We start from the raw sequence: 25,129 nt of genomic DNA, 5'->3' as shown, positions 1-25,129 counted from the left end.
AGATAAAGTCAGTGAGACGCTTAGTGGTATTTGAGAGATAGGAGAGAAAGGAATTACTGTTTATATATTTAAGAATATATATAAGTAGCACAGATACTTCTTAAAGTAGATAAGACACTTGACAGAGAATTGGTACAGGATTGATTTTTTAAAATCTTTATTTAACTAGGCAAGTCAGTTAAGAACAGATTCTTATTTTCAATGACAGCCTAGGAACAGTGGGTTAACTGCCTGTTCAGGGGCAGAAAGACAGATTTGTACCTTGTCAGCTTGGGGGTTTGAACTTGCAACCTTCTGGTTACTACTCCAACACTCTAACCACTAAGCTACCCTGCCGCCCCTAATGGATGCCCAAGGGAGAATTGGACATACATGATAATGTCAGAACATAAGGATAATTTACTAATCCTACTAGTCATTACTAGTCATTATTTAGGGTAGATAAGGTTGTTACCTGGGCAGAGCCAGGTATCAAAAGGGGGATGGGTAAGTTTGTGGTCTAGGATAGGACACTTAGTGGCCTATTGGATAATAAACTAATAATACATTTTAAAAAATGTAGCTAACAAATAGGCATAGAAGTTAAAGATAGAATCAGATAAAACATATGAGAAACTGTTTGTTAACCAAGCCTGTATGTCCAGGATTTTATGCATTACAGGTGAGGTCACTCAATCCGGTCCCTGAAGCCTGTTGGGGGGACTATACCAAGCACTCCTGGTGACTTCCTTCGCGGTGAGGATAGCTGAAAGAGTTCCCGGGGTGCGTATCACACATTGTGGGAGGGTAGGACACACTGACACTGTCGAACAATCACAGACGTAGGAGAGGAACCGCAAACCTTTTAGGGTGCGGGGGTCAAACTACTATTGAAGATTCCCGACTTTTCCCCAGCTGTGAGCGTTCATAGAAGTGAAGTCTTGGCCTCTTGCTGGTGATATATTTTCTGGGAAAAGGGTGGGGCTTCATCGGAGGGCTGTTCGTCTGAGCTGTCTTCTCGTGGGGGCCATATTCCTGATACAGCACGTCCCACCTGAGTATGCGGAGAGTGGTAATTGACCCATGGTTTAGACAATGAGGATTTTGTTCCAAACAAGCATAAGAGATCCCTAGATCTGGGTAGACAGGAAGTTGGAGTAGAGGTTGGGAAGGATCTCTCAATGGAGTTTTATATAGACCAAATGGGGTCTTTAACTACATGGCAGTCTAGGACTCTGAGCCATTACGGTATATATCGGTGCAGGTCCCCATGTGGGTCGTGGGGACAGGTCATAGCTCATAGGGAGAGAGAGGGCTATATGAATCTACTTACCCAGTATGGAAGGAGGTGGAGTATAGTGAAGGTGAGAGTTTTTGACTGTAATCCGGAGAGAGGGATGTATTGCATAAAGATACGCCTTACCCTTTAAAAAGTAATGAAAGAGGATCTAGGATTATTGTATGTTGGATATGACCAGTTTTCAGTCGACACCCTAGTACAGTTCCGGGTAGAGGAGGTTAGGCCAGTATGGTAAAGCTGTTCACGAAAGCAGGAATGCCAGATAATGACAATTACATTGATTTGCACTATTTATATCCACAGGTTCCCCTTTAAATCAAGACTTCCTCCCTTTACAGTGACCGGAGGAGATTATTACCGTTTGGCCCGGTACAGTACTCTTGGGAAATATGTAGGGGAAGTTAGTACCTGCAATTGGACAGAGAATATTACCACTGACGAGACCATGTCTAATTTGACAGGCTGTTTGAATAAGGTAAAGTGGGCCAGGGCTGACATCTGGAGGTTGTGTGGGGGAATGATGTCAGGGCCAGGTTTTACCGGCAGATTGGACAGGATTATGCTCCCTTGTACATTTGGGAATGCCTTTCACACTCATTCAACACTAAGACATGACGTTAGCCAAACGGGAGAAAATAAGTACTCCATCTGGGTCTTTTGAAGAGAGAGTATATATTGATAACGTTGAGGTTCTACTGGGGATACCAGACGAGTTCAAAGCAAGAAATCAGATCGTAGCAGGATTAGAGTTAAGCATTTCCTGGTGGTCTACTCTCAATAAGAACGTGGACTGGATTAATTACATTTATTATATTCAACAGCGCTTTATCAATTATACCAGAGATGCTATTAAAGGTTTGGCAGAACAGACTGAAGCAACCAGCCTGATGGCTTGGCAGAATAGAATTGCATTAGATATGTTATTGGCTGAAAAGGGAGGAGTATGCGTGATTTTCGGGACCATGTGTTGTACTTACATCCCAAATAACACAGCTCCGGACGAATCAGTGACCGAAGCCTCAGCTGGTTTGACCACCTTGGCTCACGGTTTGGCAGAAAACTCTGGGGTTGATACTTATCTGACGACTTGGTTTGATAGTACGTTTGGAAATTGGAAAAATATTATGATCACTGTATTATGGGCTACATTCACCTGTGTGACTGTTTAGTTTTATGTGGCTGTTGTCTAATTCCCTGTGTACGAGGCCTTATTTCCAGGACTCTGGAGAAATCGATGACAATATATGGTGAGGTACCAGCCGATTCCAGGTTCTGACCCGTGGAGTGCTGAATGCATGTCTACAGAACAAGTAGGGAGGCTAGGTTGTATCTTGTATCTTGTATCTTGGCCTAAAAACAGTAATTTCGAATGCAAGTAGTGGTGATGATCTTCGGATGTTTGCACTCACGAGACTCCCAGTTAGACAATAAATGTTTATTTTGTTCAATAAAGATTCTGTTTATATCCAAAAACCTCAATTTGGTTGGCCCGTTTTGTTCAGTAATCCACAGGCTCGTGCCGGTCACGGCGGGCAGACGAAAAATCCAAATAGTATCCAGAAAGTTTGTAGAAACATGTCATACGTTTTTTATAATCAATCATCAGGTTGTTTTTACAATAAATAATCGATAATATTTCAACCGGACGGTAGCCTTTTCAATAGCAAAGAGAGAGAAAAGGTCTCGCTCCAGTGGCTCGCGCATGCACAAATCTGGGGACACCCAGCTATCCACTGATGCGATGTGATCATTCTCGCTCATTTTTCAGAATAAAAGCCTGAAATTATGTCTAAAGACTGTTCACACCTTGTGGAAGCCATAGAGAGAGGAATCTGGTTGATATCCCTTTATTAAATGGAGGGAAGGCATGCAATGGAACAGAGAGGTTTCAAAATAACAGCCCTTCCTGGTTGGATTTTCCTCAGGCTTTCGCCTGCAATATCAGTTCTGTTATACTCACAGACAATATTTTGACAGTTTCGGGAACTTTAGAGTGTTTTCTATAATAATATCCTCTGCAATGGTAAATTGGGAAGAAGTTGTGCTTTACAGATTGAGAAATGGTCTGGATGGATCATGGCTTTGCCAGGGGGGGTTGGAATGGTGTAAGTGATGAGGGGACAATGGAAGAAAAATTGGAATGGGGTGGATGATATGGTGGAAGTGAGGATGAGGAGATGGCGTTGGCTGATATGGTGGAAGGAGGATGAGGAGATGGCGTTGGTTGATATGGTGGAAAGGAGGATGAGGAGATGGCGTTGGCTGCTATGGTGGAAGGGAGGATGAGGCGATGGCGTTGGCTGATATGGTGGAAGGGAGGATGAGGAGATGGCGTTGGTTGATATGGTGGAAGGGAGGATGAGGAGATGGCGTTGGTTGATATGGTGGAAGGAGGATGAGGAGATGGCGTTGGTTGATATGGTGGAAGGGAGGATGAGGAGATGGCGTTGGTTGATATGGTGGAAGGGAGGATGAGGAGATGGCGTTGGCTGCTATAGTGGAAGGAGGATGAGGAGATGGCGTTGGTTGATATGGTGGAAGGAGGATGAGGAGATGGTGTTGGCTGCTATGGTGGAAGGAGGATGAGGAGATGGCGTTGGCTGATATGGTGGAAGGAGGATGAGGAGATGGCGTTGGCTGATATGGTGGAAGGGAGGATGAGGAGATGGTGTTGGCTGATATGGTGGAAGGGAGGATGAGGAGATGGTGTTGGCTGCTATGGTGGAAGGAGGATGAGGAGATGGCGTTGGCCGATATGGTGGAAGGAGGATGAGGAGATGGCGTTGGCTGATATGGTGGAAGGAGGATGAGGAGATGGCGTTGGCTGATATGGTGGAAGGGAGGATGAGGAGATGGTGTTGGCTGCTATGGTGGAAGGAGGATGAGGAGATGGCGTTGGCTGATATGGTGGAAGGAGGATGAGGAGATGGTGTTGGCTGCTATGGTGGAAGGAGGATGAGGAGATGGCGTTGGCTGATATGGTGGAAGGAGGATGAGGAGATGGCGTTGGCTGATATGGTGGAAGGAGGATGAGGAGATGGTGTTGGCTGATATCTCGTATGTTTCCTCTGCACTGTGGCATCGGTTGTCATGTTTAGAGCCTCGTCTGGCCTTCTGGCCAAGATACAGGCAAATATTGTTTTGGGTTCCACAAAGTGTTTCGTATTTGTCAAAAGAGGAGGTTAAGGTCTTGTACATCTGGCTGGTAGGGCTGCTGCCTTCTGGTTTCAGTTTATTCAAACTGTACAAGCCACCGTTACTAAAGGGGACTGGTGATATGTAATGGAGGGTATTGATGGGGACTGGTGATATGTAATGGGGGGTATTGATGGGGACTGGTGATATGTAATGGAGGGTATTGATGGGGACTGGTGATATGTAAAGGGGGGTGATACATGGCATCATTGCAGTTAATGCTTTTGTTTCTGTCATTAACTCAGATGTTGGAGATGGATGTCCTTTATGTAATATAAGAGAAACAATGTTTCACTGTTTTAAGGAGTGTGAGAGGATAAAGCCTCTCTCTGAAATACTAGAGTCTTTGTTTACAGCTGTAGGGGAGATGTTCAATAACACTGTTTGATGGAGTGTGAGAGGATAAAGCCTCTCTCTGAGATACTAGAGTCTTTGTTTACAGCTGTAGGGGGGATTTTCAATAACACTGTTTGATGGAGTGTGAGAGGTTAAAGCCTCTCTCTGAGATACTAGAGTCTTTGTTTACAGCTGTAGGGGGGATTTTCAATAACACTGTTTTTATTTTGGGGTTTCAAAATAGTAAGATACAGAAAATACAATGTCAAATGTTACATTTTATTATGGGTCAAGATGATAAACAGAGGATCCATCTAAAACAGTATTAAACAAGACGATAAACAGAGGATCCATCTAAAACAGTATAAAACAAGATGATAAACAGAGGATCCATCTAAAACAGTATAAAACAAGATGATAAACAGAGGATCCATCTAAAACAGTATAAAACAAGATGATAAACAGAGGATCCATCTAAAACAGTATAAAACAAGATGATAAACAGTGGATCCATCTAAAACAGTATAAAACAAGATGATAAACAGAGGATCCATCTAAAACAGTATAAAACAAGATGATAAACAGAGGATCCATCTAAAACAGTATAAAACAAGATGATAAACAGAGGATCCATCTAAAACAGTATAAAACAAGATGATAAACAGAGGATGCATCTAAAACAGTATAAAACAAGATGATAAACAGAGGATCCATCTAAAACAGTATAAAACAAGATGATAAACAGAGGATCCATCTAAAACAGTATAAAACAAGATGATAAACAGAGGATCCATCTAAAACAGTATAAAACAAGATGATAAACAGAGGATCCATCTAAAACACTATAAAACAAGATGATAAACAGAGGATCCATCTAAAACAGTATAAAACAAGATGATAAACAGAGGATCCATCTAAAACAGTATAAAACAAGATGATAAACAGAGGATCCATCTAAAACAGTATAAATCAAGATGATAAACAGAGGATCCATCTAAAACAGTATAAAACAAGATGATAAACAGAGGATCCATCTAAAACAGTATAAAACAAGATGATAAACAGAGGATCCATCTAAAACAGTATAAAACAAGATGATAAACAGAGGATCCATCTAAAACAGTATAAAACAAGTGCAGTATGTTCTGAGAATGTTACTTTAACGTCAACTCATAACGTCACACTATAACTTCATGGGAGTCTTGTGGAAAGACTGCATGTTGTTTTGGGGGGATTGAGTGACGTCTTCATCAACATTTGCAGAATATTCCTGTAATATTTTCACCTCTTGTCAGACGCCAACAGTCTGCTGCAGACATTCATAAGGAGTTCTAGTAGTTTATTTGCCATTTGCAGGTATTAAAAGTAATACATACATTGTAATTCCTTGTTGGAGCTCTCTCACATATAGGACAGTACATACCAGAGGAGGCTGGTGAGGGGAGGACGGCTCATAATAATGTCTGGAACAGAGTGAATGAAATGGAACACATGGAAACCACGTGTTTGATACCATTCTACTTATTCCCCTCCAGCCATTACAAGCCTGTCCTCCCCAATTAAGGTCCCACCAACCTCCTGTGGTACAAACACAAACAGTAAAATATATCATAAAAATGCAAAGTGGTAAAATCAGTGAAAAAGAGAATCTGTGAACCAGAAAGAAAGAGTGCTGAGTGCTGAGTGTGTTCCGCTGTGTGTGTGTGTTTGTGTGTGTGTAGTGTCCAGTGAGTGTGTGTCCAGTGTGTGTGTGTGTGTGTATGTCCAGTGTGTGTGTGTCAAGTGTGTGTGTGTGTGTGTGTATGTCCAGTGTGTGTGTGTCAAGTGTGTGTGTGTCCTGTGTGTTTGAGTCCAGTGTGTGATTGTGTGTGTGTCCGCTGTGTGTGTGTGTGTTTGTGCTGGTGTGTGTGTCCAGTGAGTGTGTGTCCAGTGTGTGTGTGTGTTTGTGCTGGTGTGTGTGTGTGTCCAGTGAGTGTGTGTTTCTAGTGTTTGTGTCCAGTGTGTGTGTATGTGTGTGTGTCCAGTGTGTGTGTGTCCATTATGTGTGTGTCCAGTGTGTGTGTGTGTGTGTGTGTGTGTGTGTGTGTGTGTGTGTGTGTGTGTGTGTCCAGTGTGTGTCCAATGTGTGTGTGTCTGTCCAGTGTGTGTTTCTCTGTGTGTGTGTGTTTCCAGTGTGTGCGTGTCCTGTCTATGTTTCCAGAGTGTGTGTGTCAATTGTTTGTGCGTCCAGTGTGTGTGTGTGTGTGTGTGTGTGTGTGTGTGTGTGTGTGTGTGTGTGTGTGTGTGTGTCAGTGTGTGTGTGTGTCCAGTGTGTGTGTGTGTGTGTCTGTCCAGTGTGTGTTTGTGTGTGTGTTTTTGCTGGTGTGTGTGTCCAGTGAGTGTGTTTCCTGTGTGTGTGTGTCCATTGTGTGTGTGAGTGTGTATGTGTGTGTGTGTGTGTGTGTGTGTGTGTGTGTGTGTGTGTCCAGTGTGTGTCCCATATGTGTGTGTCCAGTGTGTGTTTGTGTGTGTGTGTCCAGTGTGTGTGTGTCCTGTCTATGTTTCCAGAGTGTGTGAGTTTGTATGTGTGTGTTTGTGTGTGTGTGTGTGTGTGTGTGTGTGTGTGTGTGTGTGTGTGTGTGTGTGTGTCCAGTGTGTGTCCCATATGTGTGTGTCCAGTGTGTGTTTGTCTGTGTTTGTGTCCAGTGTGTGTCCTGCCTATGTTTCCAGAGTGTGTGTGTGTGTATGTTTGTGTGTCCAGTGTGTGTGTGTGTCATAGTGTTTGTGTGTGTGTCCGTTTGAGTGTGTGTGTCCAGTATCTGTGTGTGTTTGTGTGTCCAGTGGATGTGTAGTGTCCAGTGAGTGTGTGTCCAGTGTGTGTGTGTGTGTGTATGTCAAGTGTGTGTGTGTCCTGTGTGTTTGAGTCCAGTGTGTGATTGTGTGTGTGTCCGCTGTGTGTGTGTGTGTTTGTGCTGGTGAGTGTGTGTCCAGTGTGTGTGTGTCCAGTGTGTGAGTGTGTGTCCTGTGTGTTTGTGTCCAGTGTGTGTGTTTGTGCTGGTGTGTGTGTGTGTCCAGTGAGTGTGTGTCCAGTGAGTGTGTGTCCAGTGTGTGTGTGTGTTTGTGCTGGTGTGTGTGTGTGTCCAGTGAGTGTGTGTTTTTAGTGTTTGTGTCCAGTGTGTGTGTGTGTGTCCATTATGTGTATGTCCAGTGTGTGTGTGTCCATTGTGTGTGTGTCCAGTGTGTGTGTGTGTGTGTGTGTGTGTGTGTGTGTGTGTGTCCAGTGTGTGTCCAATGTGTGTGTGCCTGTCCAGTGTGTGTTTCTCTGTGTGTGTGTGTTTCCAGTGTGTGTGTGTACTGTCTATGTTTCCAGAGTGTGTGTGTCCATTGTTTGTGCGTCCAGTGTGTGTGTGTGTGTGTGTGTGTGTGTGTGTGTCAGTGTGTGTGTGTGTCCAGTGTGTGTGTGTGTGTCTGTCCAGTGTGTGTTTGTGTGTGTGTTTGTGCTGGTGTGTGTGTCCAGTGAATGTGTTTCCTGTGTGTTTGTGTCCAGTGTGTGTATGTCCAGTGTGTGAGTGTGTATGTGTGTGTGTGTGTGTGTGTGTGTGTGTGTGTGTCCAGTGTGTGTGTGTCCATTGTGTGTGTGTCCAGTGTGTGAGTGTGTATGTGTGTGTGTGTGTGTGTGTGTGTGTGTCCAGTGTGTGTCCCATATGTGTGTGTCCAGTGTGTGTTTGTGTGTGTGTGTCCAGTGTGTGTGTGTCCTGTCTATGTTTCCAGAGTGTGTGAGTGTGTATGTGTGTGTGTGTGTGTGTGTGTGTGTGTGTGTGTGTCCAGTGTGTGTCCCATATGTGTGTGTCCAGTGTGTGTGTGTATGTCCAGTGTGTGTCCAGTGTGTGTGTGTCCTGTCTATGTTTCCAGAGTGTGTGTGTGTGTATGTTTGTGTGTCCAGTGTGTGTGTGTGTCATAGTGTTTGTGTGTGTGTCCGTTTGAGTGTGTGTGTCCAGTATCTGTGTGTGTTTGTGTGTCCAGTGGGTGTCAGTGTCCAGTGTGTGTGTGTGTGTCCAGTTTGTGTCCAGTGTTTGTGTATGCGACCTGTGTGTGTGTGTGTGTGCGTGTGTGTGTCCAGTGGGTTTGTGTGTCCAGTGTTTGTGTGTGTGTGTGTGTGTCCAGTGTGTTTGTGTGTCCAGTGTTTGTGTGTGTGTGTCCACTGAGTGTGTTTGTTCAGTGTGTGTTTGTGTGTGTCTGTTTTCTGTGTGTGTGTCCTGTATGTGTGTATGTCCAGTGTGTATGTCCAGTGTGTGTGTGTGTGTGTCCAGTGTGTGTGTGTGTCCAGTGTGTTTCAGTCCAGTGTCTGAGTGTGTGTGTTATGTGTGTGTGTCCAGTGCGTGTGTGTGTCCAGTGTGTGTCCAGTGTCTGTGTGTGTGTGTGTCCAGTGTGTGTGTGTTCTGTGTGTAGGTCAGTGTGTGTGTGTGTGCGTCAGTGTGTGTCTTTGTGTCTTTGTGTTTTTCCAGTGTGTGTGTGTTCTGTGTGTGTGTGTGTGTATCTGTCCAGTGTGTGTTTGTGTGTGTGTGTGTGTGTGTGTGTGTTTGTCCTGTGTATGTGTCCAGTGTGTGTGTGTGTGTGTGTGTGTGTGTGTGTGTGTGTGTGTGTGTGTGTGTGTGTGTGTGTGTGTGCGTGTGTGTGTGTGTGTGTCCAGTGTGTGTCCCATATGTGTGTGTCCAGTGTGTGTTTGTCTGTGTTTGTGTCCAGTGTGTGTCCTGCCTATGTTTCCAGAGTGTGTGTGTGTGTATGTTTGTGTGTCCAGTGTGTGTGTGTGTCATAGTGTTTGTGTGTGTGTCCGTTTGAGTGTGTGTGTCCAGTATCTGTGTGTGTTTGTGTGTCCAGTGGATGTGTAGTGTCCAGTGAGTGTGTGTCCAGTGTGTGTGTGTGTGTGTATGTCAAGTGTGTGTGTGTCCTGTGTGTTTGAGTCCAGTGTGTGATTGTGTGTGTGTCCGCTGTGTGTGTGTGTGTTTGTGCTGGTGAGTGTGTGTCCAGTGTGTGTGTGTCCAGTGTGTGAGTGTGTGTCCTGTGTGTTTGTGTCCAGTGTGTGTGTTTGTGCTGGTGTGTGTGTGTGTCCAGTGAGTGTGTGTCCAGTGAGTGTGTGTCCAGTGTGTGTGTGTGTTTGTGCTGGTGTGTGTGTGTGTCCAGTGAGTGTGTGTTTTTAGTGTTTGTGTCCAGTGTGTGTGTGTGTGTCCATTATGTGTATGTCCAGTGTGTGTGTGTCCATTGTGTGTGTGTCCAGTGTGTGTGTGTGTGTGTGTGTGTGTGTGTGTGTGTGTCCAGTGTGTGTCCAATGTGTGTGTGCCTGTCCAGTGTGTGTTTCTCTGTGTGTGTGTGTTTCCAGTGTGTGTGTGTACTGTCTATGTTTCCAGAGTGTGTGTGTCCATTGTTTGTGCGTCCAGTGTGTGTGTGTGTGTGTGTGTGTGTGTGTGTGTCAGTGTGTGTGTGTGTCCAGTGTGTGTGTGTGTGTCTGTACAGTGTGTGTTTGTGTGTGTGTTTGTGCTGGTGTGTGTGTCCAGTGAATGTGTTTCCTGTGTGTTTGTGTCCAGTGTGTGTATGTCCAGTGTGTGAGTGTGTATGTGTGTGTGTGTGTGTGTGTGTGTGTGTGTGTGTCCAGTGTGTGTGTGTCCATTGTGTGTGTGTCCAGTGTGTGAGTGTGTATGTGTGTGTGTGTGTGTGTGTGTGTGTGTGTGTGTGTGTTTGTCCTGTGTATGTGTCCAGTGTGTGTGTGTGTGTGTGTGTGTGTGTGTGTGTGTGTGTGTGTGTGTGTGTGTGTGTGTGTGTGTGTGTGCGTGTGTGTGTTTGTGTGTGTTTCAAATGTATGTGTGTGTGTCCTAGTGTTTGTGTGTCCTAGTGTTTGTGTGTGTGTCCTGTGTGTGTGTGTGTGTCCAGTGTATGTGTGTGTGTCTGTGTATGTTTCCAGTGAGTGTGTTTGTTCAGTGTGTGTGTGTGTGTCCTGTGTGTGTGTGTGTCCAGTATCTGTGTGTGTGTGTGTGTGTGTTTTCTGTGTGTGTGTGTCCTGTGTGTGTGTGTGTGTTTCCAATGTGTGTGTCCAGTGTGTGTGTGTGTGTGTCCAGTTTGTGTTTGTGTCCAGTGTGTTTCAGTCCGGTGTGTGTGTGTGTCTGTCTAGTGTGTGTGTCCAGTGTGTTTCAGTCCAGTGTGTGTGTGTGTCTGTCCAGTGTGTGTGTCCAGTGTGTTTCAGTCCAGTGTGTGTGTGTGTGTGTGTGTGTGTCTGTCCAGTGTGTGTGTCCTGTGTGTTTCAGTCAAGTGTGTGTTTGTGTGTGTGTGTCTGTCCAGTGTGTGTGTCCAGTGTGTTTCAGTCAAGTGTATGTGTGTGTGTCCTGTGTGTTTCAGTCCAGTGTGTGTGTGTGTGTATATATTATTATTATTTATTTATTATTATTTCAGGGACACTGAGTCGCCATCAAAAGAAACCCCAAACCCAGGATAGAGGGCCTCAGGGAACGTGGAGGTGAATGTGATCAGGTGGGTCAGTGTGTCAGAGGAGGCTCTATAGAAGGACAGAGTGCCGGCTGGCCAGTCCAGATACACTCCTACTCTGTAGGAGCTGGAGGAGGGGACGTCTATGGTAGTGGGATTATTATTGTGCCAGGCAGAGTAACTGTTGTCAGAGCAGATCAAACTCCAAGACTTGTCATTACATCCAAGACAACAGTCATCTCCCTTTCCTGTCCTGTTGATTCCTTTATATGTCACTCCTATTCCAGCCCCTCTCCCACTCCACTCTACCTCCCAGTAACAGCGCCCAGTCAGACCCTCTCTACACAGCACCTGTCCCCAGTCCTCAAATCTCTCTGGGTGATCAGGATACGGCTGCTCCTCTGTCCTCCATGTCACCTTTCTGTTCTCCTCAGACAGAGAGAGGCGTCTGTTTACTGTGTTTGGGTCCAGTGTGAGATCACAGACATCTGATGGATGAAACCAGACACAATATTAGAAATCATCATCATTCACATTAGAATGTTAACTCACTTTTCACTAATTCATTTAATTCATGTTTCTAAGTATAAAAATGAGAAGTTAAGGTAACTTGAGACTTGTTGAATGATCATATGTTATACTGTATGGTAATATAAAACACACTTATTCACAATAATTACACACACACACACACACACAGACACACACACACACACACACACACACACACACACACACACACACACCTGTGTGCATCATGAATACACACACATTTCTAATGTAACACGAAGGTGCCACACACACACACACACACACACACACACACACAAACACACACACACACACACACACTGTCAAATCAACTCTTTGTAAACTTTGGTGTCCCTGATTTCTGCTTATGTAGAACTACAGCTGATATTTAATATGACCAAGTAAGTAATGATGGTGGTCTTTGATTTTGACTTAACTTGAATTAAGACTTATTCTTAGTCATATTCTTCACAGCAGTCAACACTCACATTTTCTAAGTCCAGGTTTCATTGTGTTCTCTCCACCATGTTCCACACTGTAACAGTAAACAGAAGAACAGACAGTCATTGAGGGATACACCTGAACTCACTCACACACACACACACACACACACACACATACTTTGTCCAAGTGGTGGTCAGAATGTTTGTCTTAACTAGCCTGATAAGTCAACATGTCTGATATGAACATTGACATAAACCCTCTACATACTTGAGTTTCTCCAGTCTGCAGTGTGGATCCTCCAGTCCAGCAGAGAGCAGTCTGACTCCTGAGTCTCCTGGGTGATTGTAGCTCAGGTCCAGCTCTCTCAGGTGTGAGGGGTTTGACTCCAGAGCTGAGACCAGAGAAGCACAGCCTTCCTCTGTGACTAGACAGCCTGACAGCCTGCAAAGAGTCAGATCATATTAAAATCACACTGATATTCTTTGGTGGTGAAAATAGTGGCAGTATATTTTTTTTCAACATATTCAGATATATCATTGTCCTGAAACCTGCCATATCTATTCGTAAAATAATGTCTCATTATTATAAATTACAAATTATCAAAGTATTTCTTGTACAAAAATGTATAGTACAAATATTTGAGTAGACTGACCAGACCAGACGTATTGAGTAAACAGTCCACACCATATCTATTTAGACAGTGAGGTATCAGATTTAGATTGTATTGAGTATACAGTCCACACCATATCTATTTAGACAATGAGGTATCAGATTTAGATTGTATTGAGTTTACAGTCCACACCATATCTATTTAGACAGTGAGGTATCAGATTTAGATTGTATTGAGTATACAGTCCACACCATATCTATTTAGACAGTGAGGTATCAGATTTAGATTGTATTGAGTATACAGTCCACACCATATCTATTTAGACAGTGAGGTATCAGATTTAGATTGTATTGAGTATACAGTCCACACCATATCTATTTAGACAGTGAGGTATCAGATTTAGATTGTATTGAGTAAACAGTCCACACCATATCTATTTAGACAGTGAGGTATCAGATTTAGATTGTATTGAGTATACAGTTGGATTCTGTATTTTACATTATAGCCATTAGCATATATATGATTAAATATTATCTGATGAGGTGTCTGCATTTGTGCACTGGAGATTAAACAACTGCTTGCTACTTGCCTGTTTGTTTGTGACAAGAACTGAGTAACATGGTGTGACCTGCATGTTGCAAAAATGTAGATAACAGCCCAGTAGATGCTTTGTCCTTGTGTTTGTATGTAGCAATATTGAGCACATGGTGTGACTTGCTGTATCTTACAAAGTTGTGATAGGGAGGGGTTTTCATCACAAGGTTTAACTGAGATGGAAAAATACTGAACAACACAATAGCAGGAACTGAGCAACTGTTCTAACTAGGCTACCAGAACAGTAAGGATCTATACATCGACGGAGGGAGGACTCCAAGAAGCGCCAAGAGGCGGGGACCCGCCTGAGCGCCTGGGATAGGATGAGCAAGTTTAAACCACGCCCAGCCTCTACTGTGATAGGCCAACAGACGGGTTGGAACAATGTCTACCACAGTATAAGAATACTGTTTACATACATCTTGTCAGTTCTCTGTTCTGCCCTGCGTGGTATTACAGTGAGCCTGTATATACGAAAGTTGCATTTGCCATTTATTACTTAGCTAATAAAAATACATAGTATAAAATCGGTGACTCATTGTTATATTTATCCTGATACCAGATTCGAATTTACGCAACTCTAACAGGTATCAGATGTAGATTGTATTGAGTAAACAGTGTTCACTCAAAATGACACAATGTTCCAGTTGAACAACGTTTACTCCACCGTATTACCACAATACATGGTTACCATGGTTACCATGACATTCAGGCCAGGTCCATCAACACTGAGACTCCCAGGCGTATTAATAACAGAGTGATAGCACCGTAATAACAGAAATATAGGGATACTTAAAACATGAACTTATCAATCTACCACTTTTCTTGAACCTGTCTAGGACTGGGGTTCCGCTAGCGCCAACAGTCAATTAACCTGTCTACGATATTGGTTCCCAATTGGGAATCAACCCTCCCACGTTCAGCTGAAACGGCGGCGCATGGAACGCAAAAATATTCTTAAAAATATTTAACCTCCACACATTAACAAGTCCAATAGCTCAAATGAAAGATAAACACCTTGTTCATCTAGCCAGCAAGTCAGATTTCTAAAATGTTTTACGGCGAAAACATAGCACATATATATGTCAAACCACCACCAGACACAGCTCATTTGAATAGCCAAAACATGCAATCAACAAACGCAGGATTAAAAAATAAATCGCTCACTAACCTTTTGAAAATCTTCATCAGATGACAGTAATAGGACATGTTACACAGTACATTTTTTTTTTTCAATAATATGCCATTTATATCCATAAATGTCCATTTACAGTGAGTTCACGTTCAGAAATTACTCAAAAATGCCCGCAGGAAATCTAGGTAGCGCGGCAAGATAACGTAAATAGACATCATAAACTTTGACTAAATATACATGTTCTACATATAGTTAGAAAGATACACTGCTTCTTTATGCAACCGCTGTGTTAGATTTATTTTTAACGTTACAGAAATCGCACACTATTCCATATGCTGAGACAGCGCTCAGTTCCAAGCTACATTTCTACGTAATGTTGGAGTCAACAGAAACACAGATTTAAGCATAAATATTCCCTTACCTTCGATGGTCTTCGTTCAGAATGTTCTGGAAGGCTTCATACTTACCCAATACATCGTTTGGTTTCAAGTCTTGCGTCTTTGTATTAGCTACTGCTAATAACAGCTGAAATGCACCCAAAACGTCCTCTGGTCCGGAAAAGTTGCGCATCAAAACTTCAAAATTACATATTATATGTCGACTAAACAGGTCAAACTAAGTGCAGAAGCAAGCTTTATGATGTTTTAGACACGCAAAACAAACTTCAATTCAATCGGCCATCGTCTGCCCTTCTCTTGAGTGCTGGAACAAAGGAATGGCTGGGACCAATTCGCGCCCCTACGCACAGCCTATTTTCTCGTGGCACGCACTAATTTCACTCCCATAGGGTCAATTCTTGAACGATTCAAAGCTCTACTGAAAGAGGACATCTGGCGGAAGAGATAGAAAGTCTCCCCAGAATCATAACTGGTTGGGAAGGGTGGGGGCCATGACGTCAAAGTTGCTCCAACTTTCATGGCCACAAAAACTAGTTTGGAAGAATGCCTGCCCTGTGAGTTCTGCTATACTTACAGACATAATTCCAACGGTTTTAGAATCTTTAGAGTGTTTTCTATCCAATAATAATTTTTATTTGCATATATTAGCAATTTTTGACAGATTTTTTTTTCAGTTTACTAGGGGTACCCAATCTCTCCAAAGGGGGCATATGTCTGCCATATCCTTAACAGGTAAATTGCAGGGCGCCAAATGCAAATCAACAGAAATCTCAGAAATCTAATTTCTCAAACATACAAGTATTATGCACCATTTTAAAGATTAAATTAACCTCTTAAAGCTAGGGGCACTAGCTTCACTGTCCAAACACATATTGTGAGGACTATGTGTGTCTGGTAAACACATGTGGATCTGGTGAACAGTTATCACTTGTTGACCAACTACAGGAATACTGACCTCAGAGTCTCCAGTTTACAGTGGGGATTCCCCAGTCCAGCAGAGAGCAGCTTCACTCCTGAATCCTTCAGGTCGTTGTTACTCAGGTCCAGCTGTCTCAGGTGTGAGGGGTTTGACCTCAGAGCTGAGACCAGAGAAGCACAGCCTTCCTCTGTGACTCCACAGTCTGACAGCCTGACAAAGAGATCATCATGACTTCATGATGTTAATTTAACACCAGTAGTGTTGAAGGACAATGGCAGATGCATTTGGTTTATTCTCTCAAACAACATATATATTAATCTTCTGTCTCCTAGAATTGTATGGTCATAATGTAATACTAATGTGAAAATCAATGCATTTATTCAATAAGTTATTCAAATTAATATTATGTAAATATTGTAATACATATTTTTCTCTAAACTGAATATTTCTTCCTGATGATTAGTTCTGATATGTCATTTTATTTACTCACAGAGCAGCTCTGGAGGCTTTGACCACTGGCAGCAGCCTCAGAAGACCTTCCTCTGATCTGGAGTATTTCTTCAGGTCAAACACATCCAGCTCCTTTTCTGAAGTCAGCAACACAAAGACCAGAGCTGACCACTGTGCAGGGGACAGGTTGGGTTCTGAGAGACTTCCTGATCTCAGGTAGAATTGGATCTCCTCCACTAGAGAAGGGTCATTCAGTTCATTCAGACAGTGGAACAGATTGATGCTCCTCTCTGGAGAGGGATTCTCCCCGATCTTCTCCTTGATGTACTTGACTGTTTCTTCATGACTCTGTGAGCTGCTTCTTGTATTTGTCAGTAGACCTCGTAAGTGCTTATGATTGGACTCCATTGAGAGGCCCAGAAGGAAGCGGAGGAACAGGTCCATATTTCCTGTCTGACTTTGTAAGGCTTTATCCACAGCACTCTTGTAGAAAGTAACTTCAGTAACTTTAGGCTTCTCTCTGAAGAGCGACAAAAAGTATCTGAACATTGATTGAGGTTCGTCCATTAGATTCTCATTGTTGTTGATGAATGAGAGGAACACATATACAGCAGCCAGAAACTCCTGAATGCTCAGATGCACAAAGCAGTACACCTTGTCCTGGTACAGCCCACATTCCTCTTTAAAGAGCTGTGTGCACAATCCTGAGTACACTGAGGCTTCATTGACATCAATGCCAGCCTCTTTCAGGTCTTCTTCATAGAAAATCAGATTGCCATTCACAAGCTGTTGAAAAGCCAGTTTTCCCAGTGACAGAATGCTCTCTTTATTCCAGTGTGGACCTGTCTCTTCTTTCCCAGGATACTTTTCATTCTTCTGTTTGGTATGAAACACCACAAGGTGTGTGTACATCTCAGTCAGAGTCTTGGGCATCTCTTCTCTCTTATGTTTCAGCATGTGTTCAAGGACTGTTGCAGAAATCCAACAAAAGACTGGAATGTGGCACATGATGTGGAGGCTCCTTGATGTCTTTATGTGTGAGATAATTCTGTTGGCCAGGTCGTCATCACTGAATCTCTTACTGAAGTACTCCTCCTTCTGTGGGTCATTGAACCCTCGTACCTCTGTCACCTGGTCAACACACCCTGAAGGGATCTTATTGGCTGCTGCAGGTCGGGTAGTTATCCAGAGGAGAGCAGAGGGAAGCAGATTTCCCTTGATGAGATTTGTCAGCAGAACATCCACAGAGGTTCTCTCTGTGACGTCCCAACAGATCTTGTTCTTCTGGAAGTCTAGGGGCAGTCGGCACTCATCCAGACCATCAAAGATGAACAGAACTTTGTACTTGTTGAAAATGGAGATTCCTGATTGTTTGGTTTCCATTGAGAAGTGATTAAGAAGTTCAATGAAAGTGTGTTTGTCCTCTTTCATCAAATTCAGCTCCCGGAAAGGAAATGAAACTACAAATTGGACATCCTGATTTGCTTTTCCTTCAGCCCAGTCCAGAATGAACTTCTGCACAGAGACTGTTTTTCCAATGCCAGCGACTCCCTTTGTCAGCACAGTTCTGATCATTTTGTCTTGTCCAGTTAAGGGTTTGAAGATGTCATTACATTTGATTGCAGTCTCTGGTCTTGCTTGTTTCCTGGTTGTTGTCTCAATCTGTCTCAGCTCATGTTCATTATTGACCTCTCCTGTTCCACCCTCTGTGATGTAGAGCTCTGTGTAGATCTTATTGAGAAGTGTTGGGTTTCCTTGTTTAGCGATTCCCTCAAATACACATTGAAACTTCTTCTTTAGATTAGATTTGAGTTCACGTTGTAAAATCACAGCAAGCTCATCTGAATGAAGAAATAACACAGAGGATATTAATATTACGTCTGTTTTATTTTCTACAGTATTGTAGGACTGTTATAAAGTTTTACATTATAATAATTTATTCCCTTAACTGACTGTAAAAATGTGTAAATGTTTTCATTTGTAAATGTTTGCATTACAGACTGATGTGACTGATTATATTATTATTGGTATTATTGATGGTATTATTAATGTTGTCTCTCTTTCTCTAAATGAATCACCACAACACATCCCTGCTGCTACTTGATGAGGTCACTAGGTGTTGTGTTAAGGCTGCTACAATATCATTGAGTTACACAGCTACTTTAGCTGTACTTTAGCTACAGCTTTTAAATGTTATAAAACAGCATTCAACATGAGGCAGACAGATCTTACATTTCTCCAGTGTGTCAGCAAGCTCCTTCTGGTTCATTTTCCTCAGGATGTGTAGTGTGATCTTCAGAGCCCCCTCTCTGGCACTGCTCTCCTGCTTCTCATCTTCAGCATCCACCACTTCCTTATCCTGCTTCTGACTCTCAAAGCCTTCTGGGAGTTCTGGACTAAGAATCCTCTTGAACATCTTCAGCTCGTTCTTCACAAATGTCATAATTTTCTCTTCAAGCAACTGAAATAAATCAAGTAAATAAGTTAAGCAAGAGAATAAATGCTGTCTCATTAACACATTAATGAATGTTTGACAGATCAACTTTACTTGAGGTAAACAAAAAGAAATGTACATAACAGGACCACATACACTGAATATGGAGGCCAGGTCTGTTTGATGACTCTGGAAAGACTGACCACTGAGAATCTCTGACTCTGATCTCCCCTGTTGGTTTCTGTGGACAAAACATGAGATTACATCTCCTCATCCAGGGAGTACACACACACACACACACACACACACACACACACACACACACACACACACACACACACACACACACACACACAGGGAGGGAATGTTGTGTTTGTTTAATATTGTTTTAGGACTATGAAAATGGACAAAATGATTAGCCTATGGATTATGAAAACAACAACAATAAATGGGAAAATGGGAGAGGAGAAATGACTAGAGACGGTGTTGTTTAACTCACTGACCCATGAGTTCTTCTTACCTTTGTTCAGTAGAAAAGTCTCCCCCTCTAAACACTATAGAATGATCCAAAGACCAGTCACTCTTCATGGATACATCGCTGGGAACAGGGGAGGCTGGTCGCTCCTGCTTGATCGGGCTTCAACACAACAGAGACAAACATTACATCTCTCATCTACTCTGAGCTCAGATGGGGAAACAGAAGAAGAGTTTCATTCCAAAATGCTATATATCACTTTTCAGAAATGTTCGTAAATTAGCTTTTATTGTTTAAATAAATAAGTTAAGAGATTGTTGTGTTTTCTCACTATCTAATCACGGCATGGTGTTGTTCAATGACAGACATATTTATAACAGTATTTGTTTAAAATTACTTGCTGTTTTCATTTCAGAGAGACAAATAGTCATGTTTTTTTGCTAAATGCAAAATATATGCCTCACTCTCAGTGAAAACAGTTAGTACTGCTAGGTTTTACACAGTAATAATATATATCTGCCTCACTCTCAGAGAAATCAGTTGTACTGCTAGGTTTTACACAGTAATAATATATATCTGCCCCACTCTCAGATAAATCAGTTGTACTGCTAGGTTTTACACAGTAATAATATATATCTGCCTCACTCTCAGAGAAATCAGTTGTACTGCTAGGTTTTACACAGTAATAATATATATCTGCCTCACTCTCAGAGAAATCAGTTGTACTGCTAGGTTTTACACAGTAATAATATATATCTGCCTCACTCGCAGAGAAATCAGTAGTACTGCTAGGTTTTACACAGTAATAATATATATCTGCCTCACTCTCAGTGAAATCAGTAGTACTGCTAGGTTTTACACAGTAATAATATATATCTGCCTCACTCTCAGAGAAATCAGTAGTACTGCTAGGTTTTACACAGTAATAATATATATCTGCCTCACTCTCAGAGAAATCAGTAGTACTGCTTGGTTTTACACAGTAATAATATACTATTTTACTGCCTCATTCTCAGAGAAATCAGTAGTACTGCTAGGTTTTACACAGTAATAATATATATCTGCCTCACTCTCAGAGAAATCAGTTGTACTGCTAGGTTTTACACAGTAATAATATATATCTGCCTCACTCTCAGTGAAATCAGTAGTACTGCTAGGTTTTACACAGTAATAATATATATCTGCCTCACTCTCAGAGAAATCAGTAGCAATGCTAGGTTTTATACAGTAATAATACATATCTGCCTCACTCTCAGAGAAATCAGTAGTACTGCTAGGTTTTACACAGTAATAATATATATCTGCCTCACTCTCAGAGAAATCAGTAGTACTGCTAGGTTTTACACAGTAATAATATATATCTGCCTCACTCTCAGAGAAATCAGTTGTACTGCTAGGTTTTACACAGTAATAATATATATCTGCCTCACTCTCAGAGAAATCAGTTGTACTGCTAGGTTTTACACAGTAATAATATATATCTGCCTCATTCTCAGAGAAATCAGTAGTACTGCTAGGTTTTACACAGTAATAATATATATCTGCCTCACTCTCAGAGAAATCAGTTGTACTGCTAGGTTTTACACAGTAATAATATATATCTGCCTAATTCTCAGAGAAATCAGTAGTACTGCTAGGTTTTACACAGTAATAATATATATCTGCCTCATTCTCAGAGAAATAAGTAGTACTGCTAGGTTTTACACAGTAATAATATATATCTGCCTCACTCTCAGAGAAATCAGTAGTACTGCTAGGTTTTACACAGTAATAATATATATCTGCCTCACTCTCAGTGAAATCAGTAGTACTGCTAGGTTTTATACAGTAATAATATATATCTGCCTCACTCTCAGAGAAATCAGTAGTACTGCTAGGTTTTACACATTAATAATATATATCTGCCTCATTCTCAGAGAAATAAGTAGTACTGCTAGGTTTTACACAGTAATAATATATATCTGCCTCACTCTCAGAGAAATCAGTTGTACTGCTAGGTTTTACACAGTAATAATATATATCTGCCTCACTCTCAGTGAAATCAGTAGTACTGCTAGGTTTTACACAGTAATAATATATATCTGCCTCATTCTCAGATAAATCAGTAGTACTGCTGGTTTTATACAGTAATAATATATATCTGCCTCACTCTCAGAGAAATCAGTAGTACTGCTAGGTTTTACACAGTAATAATATATATCTGCCTCACTCTCAGAGAAATCAGTTGTACTGCTAGGTTTTACACAGTAATAATATATATCTGCCTCACTCTCAGAGAAATCAGTTGTACTGCTAGGTTTTACACAGTAATAATATATATCTGCCTCATTCTCAGAGAAATCAGTAGTACTGCTAGGTTTTACACAGTAATAATATATATCTGCCTCACTCTCAGAGAAATCAGTAGGACTGCTGGTTTTATACAGTAATAATATATATCTGCCTCACTCTCAGAGAAATCAGTAGTACTGCTAGGTTTTACTCAGTAATAATATATATCTGCCTCACTCTCAGAGAAATCAGTAGTACTGCTAGGTTTTACACAGTAATAATATATATCTGCCTCACTCTCAGTGAAATCAGTAGTACTGCTAGGTTTTATACAGTAATAATATATATCTGCCTCACTCTCAGAGAAATCAGTAGTACTGCTAGGTTTTACACAGTAATAATATATATCTGCCTCATTCTCAGAGAAATAAGTAGTACTGATAGGTTTTACACAGTAATAATATATATCTGCCTCACTCTCAGAGAAATCAGTAGTACTGCTAGGTTTTACACAGTAATAATATATATCTGCCTCACTCTCAGTGAAATCAGTAGTACTGCTAGGTTTTATACAGTAATAATATATATCTGCCTCACTCTCAGAGAAATCAGTAGTACTGCTAGGTTTTACACAGTAATAATATATATCTGCCTCATTCTCAGAGAAATAAGTAGTACTGCTAGGTTTTACACAGTAATAATATATATCTGCCTCACTCTCAGAGAAATCAGTTGTACTGCTAGGTTTTATACAGTAATAATATATATCTGCCTCACTCTCAGAGAAATCATTAGTACTGCTAGGTTTTACACAGTAATAATATATATCTGCCTCACTCTCAGAGAAATCACTAGTACCGCTGGTTTTATACAGTAATAATATATATCTGCCTCACTCTCAGAGAAATCAGTAGTACTGCTAGGTTTTACACAGTAATAATATATATCTGCCTCACTCTCAGAGAAATCAGTAGGACTGATGGTTTTATACAGTAATAATATATATCTGCCTCACTCTCAGAGAAATCAGTAGTACTGCTAGGTTTTACACAGTAATAATATATATCTGCCTCACTCTCAGTGAAATCAGTAGTACTGCTAGGTTTTACACAGTAATAATATATATCTGCCTCAATGTCAGAGAAATCAGTAGTACTACTTGGTTTTACACAGTAATAATATATATCTGCCTCATTCTCAGAGAAATAAGTAGTACTGCTAGGTTTTACACAGTAATAATATATATCTGCCTCACTCTCAGAGAAATCAGTTGTACTGCTAGGTTTTACACAGTAATAATATATATCTGCCTCACTCTCAGTGAAATCAGTAGTACTGCTAGGTTTTACACAGTAATAATATATATCTGCCTCACTCTCAGAGAAATCAGTAGTAATGCTAGGTTTTATACAGTAATAATATATATCTGCCTCACTCTCAGAGAAATCAGTAGTACTGCTGGTTTTATACAGTAATAATATATATCTGCCTCAATTTCAGAGAAATCAGTAGTACTGCTAGGTTTTACACAGTAATAATATATATCTGCCTCACTCTCAGAGAAATCAGTAGTACTGCTAGGTTTTACACAGTAAAAATATATATCTGCCTCATTCTCAGTGAAATCAGTAGTACTGCTAGGTTTTACACAGTAATAATATATATCTGCCTCACTCTCAGAGAAATCAGTAGTACTGCTAGGTTTTATACAGTAATAATATATATCTGCCTCACTCTCAGAGAAATCAGGAGTACTGCTGGTTTTATACAGTAATAATATATATCTGCCTCACTCTCAGAGAAATCAGTAGTACTGCTAGGTTTTACACAGTAATAATATATATCTGCCTCAGTCTCAGAGAAATCAGTAGTACTGATAGGTTTTACACAGTAATAATATATATCTGCCTCACTCTCAGAGAAATCAGTAGTAATGCTAGGTTTTACACAGTAATAATATATATCTGCATCACTCTCAGAGAAATCAGTTGTACTGCTAGGTTTTACACAGTAATAATATATATCTGCCTCACTCTCAGAGAAATCAGTAGTACTGCTAGGTTTTACACAGTAATAATATATATCTGCCTCACTCTCAGAGAAATCAGGAATACTGCTGGTTTTATACAGTAATAATATATATCTGCCTCACTCTCAGAGAAATCAGAATTACTGCTAGGTTTTACACAGTAAAAATATATATCTGCCTCATTCTCAGAGAAATAAGTAGTACTGATAGGTTTTACACAGTAATAATATATATCTGCCTCACTCTCAGAGAAATCAGTAGTACTGCTAGGTTTTACACAGTAATAATATATATCTGCCTCACTCTCAGTGAAATCAGTAGTACTGCTAGGTTTTATACAGTAATAATATATATCTGCCTCACTCTCAGTGAAATCAGTAGTACTGCTAGGTTTTATACAGTAATAATATATATCTGCCTCACTCTCAGAGAAATCAGTAGTACTGCTAGGTTTTACACATTAATAATATATATCTGCCTCATTCTCAGAGAAATAAGTAGTACTGCTAGGTTTTACACAGTAATAATATATATCTGCCTCACTCTCAGAGAAATCAGTTGTACTGCTAGGTTTTACACAGTAATAATATATATCTGCCTCACTCTCAGAGAAATCAGTTGTACTGCTAGGTTTTACACAGTAATAATATATATCTGCCTCACTCTCAGAGAAATCAGTTGTACTGCTAGGTTTTACACAGTAATAATATATATCTGCCTCATTCTCAGAGAAATCAGTAGTACTGCTAGGTTTTACACAGTAATAATATATATCTGCCTCACTCTCAGAGAAATCAGTAGGACTGCTGGTTTTATACAGTAATAATATATATCTGCCTCACTCTCAGTGAAATCAGTAGTACTGCTAGGTTTTACACAGTAATAATATATATCTGCCTCATTCTCAGAGAAATAAGTAGTACTGATAGGTTTTACACAGTAATAATATATATCTGCCTCACTCTCAGAGAAATCAGTAGTACTGCTAGGTTTTACACAGTAATAATATATATCTGCCTCACTCTCAGTGAAATCAGTAGTACTGCTAGGTTTTATACAGTAATAATATATATCTGCCTCACTCTCAGAGAAATCAGTAGTACTGCTAGGTTTTACACAGTAATAATATATATCTGCCTCATTCTCAGAGAAATAAGTAGTACTGCTAGGTTTTACACAGTAATAATATATATCTGCCTCACTCTCAGAGAAATCAGTTGTACTGCTAGGTTTTACACAGTAATAATATATATCTGCCTCACTCTCAGAGAAATCAGTAGTACCGCTGGTTTTATACAGTAATAATATATATCTGCCTCACTCTCAGAGAAATCACTAGTACCGCTGGTTTTATACAGTAATAATATATATCTGCCTCACTCTCAGAGAAATCAGTAGTACTGCTAGGTTTTACACAGTAATAATATATATCTGCCTCACTCTCAGAGAAATCAGTAGAACTGCTGGTTTTATACAGTAATAATATATATCTGCCTCACTCTCAGAGAAATCAGTAGTACTGCTAGGTTTTACACAGTAATAATATATATCTGCCTCACTCTCAGTGAAATCAGTA

General features: G+C 40.9%; 1 protein-coding gene across 2 annotated transcripts; it reads right to left on the bottom strand.

Moving 5' to 3' along the window:
* Window positions 1–11,221: 11,221 nt before the first annotated feature.
* Window positions 11,222–19,381, bottom strand: LOC139421701 (NLR family CARD domain-containing protein 3-like). Of its 2 annotated transcripts, none has more exons than XM_071172808.1 (8): window positions 19,299–19,381; window positions 18,935–19,019; window positions 18,577–18,805; window positions 16,385–18,191; window positions 15,931–16,104; window positions 12,506–12,679; window positions 12,283–12,329; window positions 11,222–11,751 (listed from the first exon to the last, which is right to left on the bottom strand). In XM_071172808.1, exons 1-8 carry the CDS (start codon window positions 19,364–19,366, stop codon window positions 11,222–11,224), a joined length of 3,114 nt encoding a protein of 1,037 aa, XP_071028909.1. In that variant the 5' UTR covers window positions 19,367–19,381. The 2 variants fall into 2 exon arrangements, with proteins under 2 accessions (XP_071028909.1, XP_071028910.1); XM_071172809.1 differs by having other exon boundaries at window positions 16,385–18,185.
* Between the last annotated feature and the right edge of the window lie 5,748 nt (window positions 19,382–25,129).

This window comes from Oncorhynchus clarkii, chromosome 12 (assembly GCF_045791955.1).
Source record: "Oncorhynchus clarkii lewisi isolate Uvic-CL-2024 chromosome 12, UVic_Ocla_1.0, whole genome shotgun sequence".
NCBI lineage: Eukaryota > Metazoa > Chordata > Actinopteri > Salmoniformes > Salmonidae > Oncorhynchus > Oncorhynchus clarkii.
Note: the sequence above shows the minus strand (reverse complement) of the source record. Positions and strands in the feature narration are given on the sequence as shown.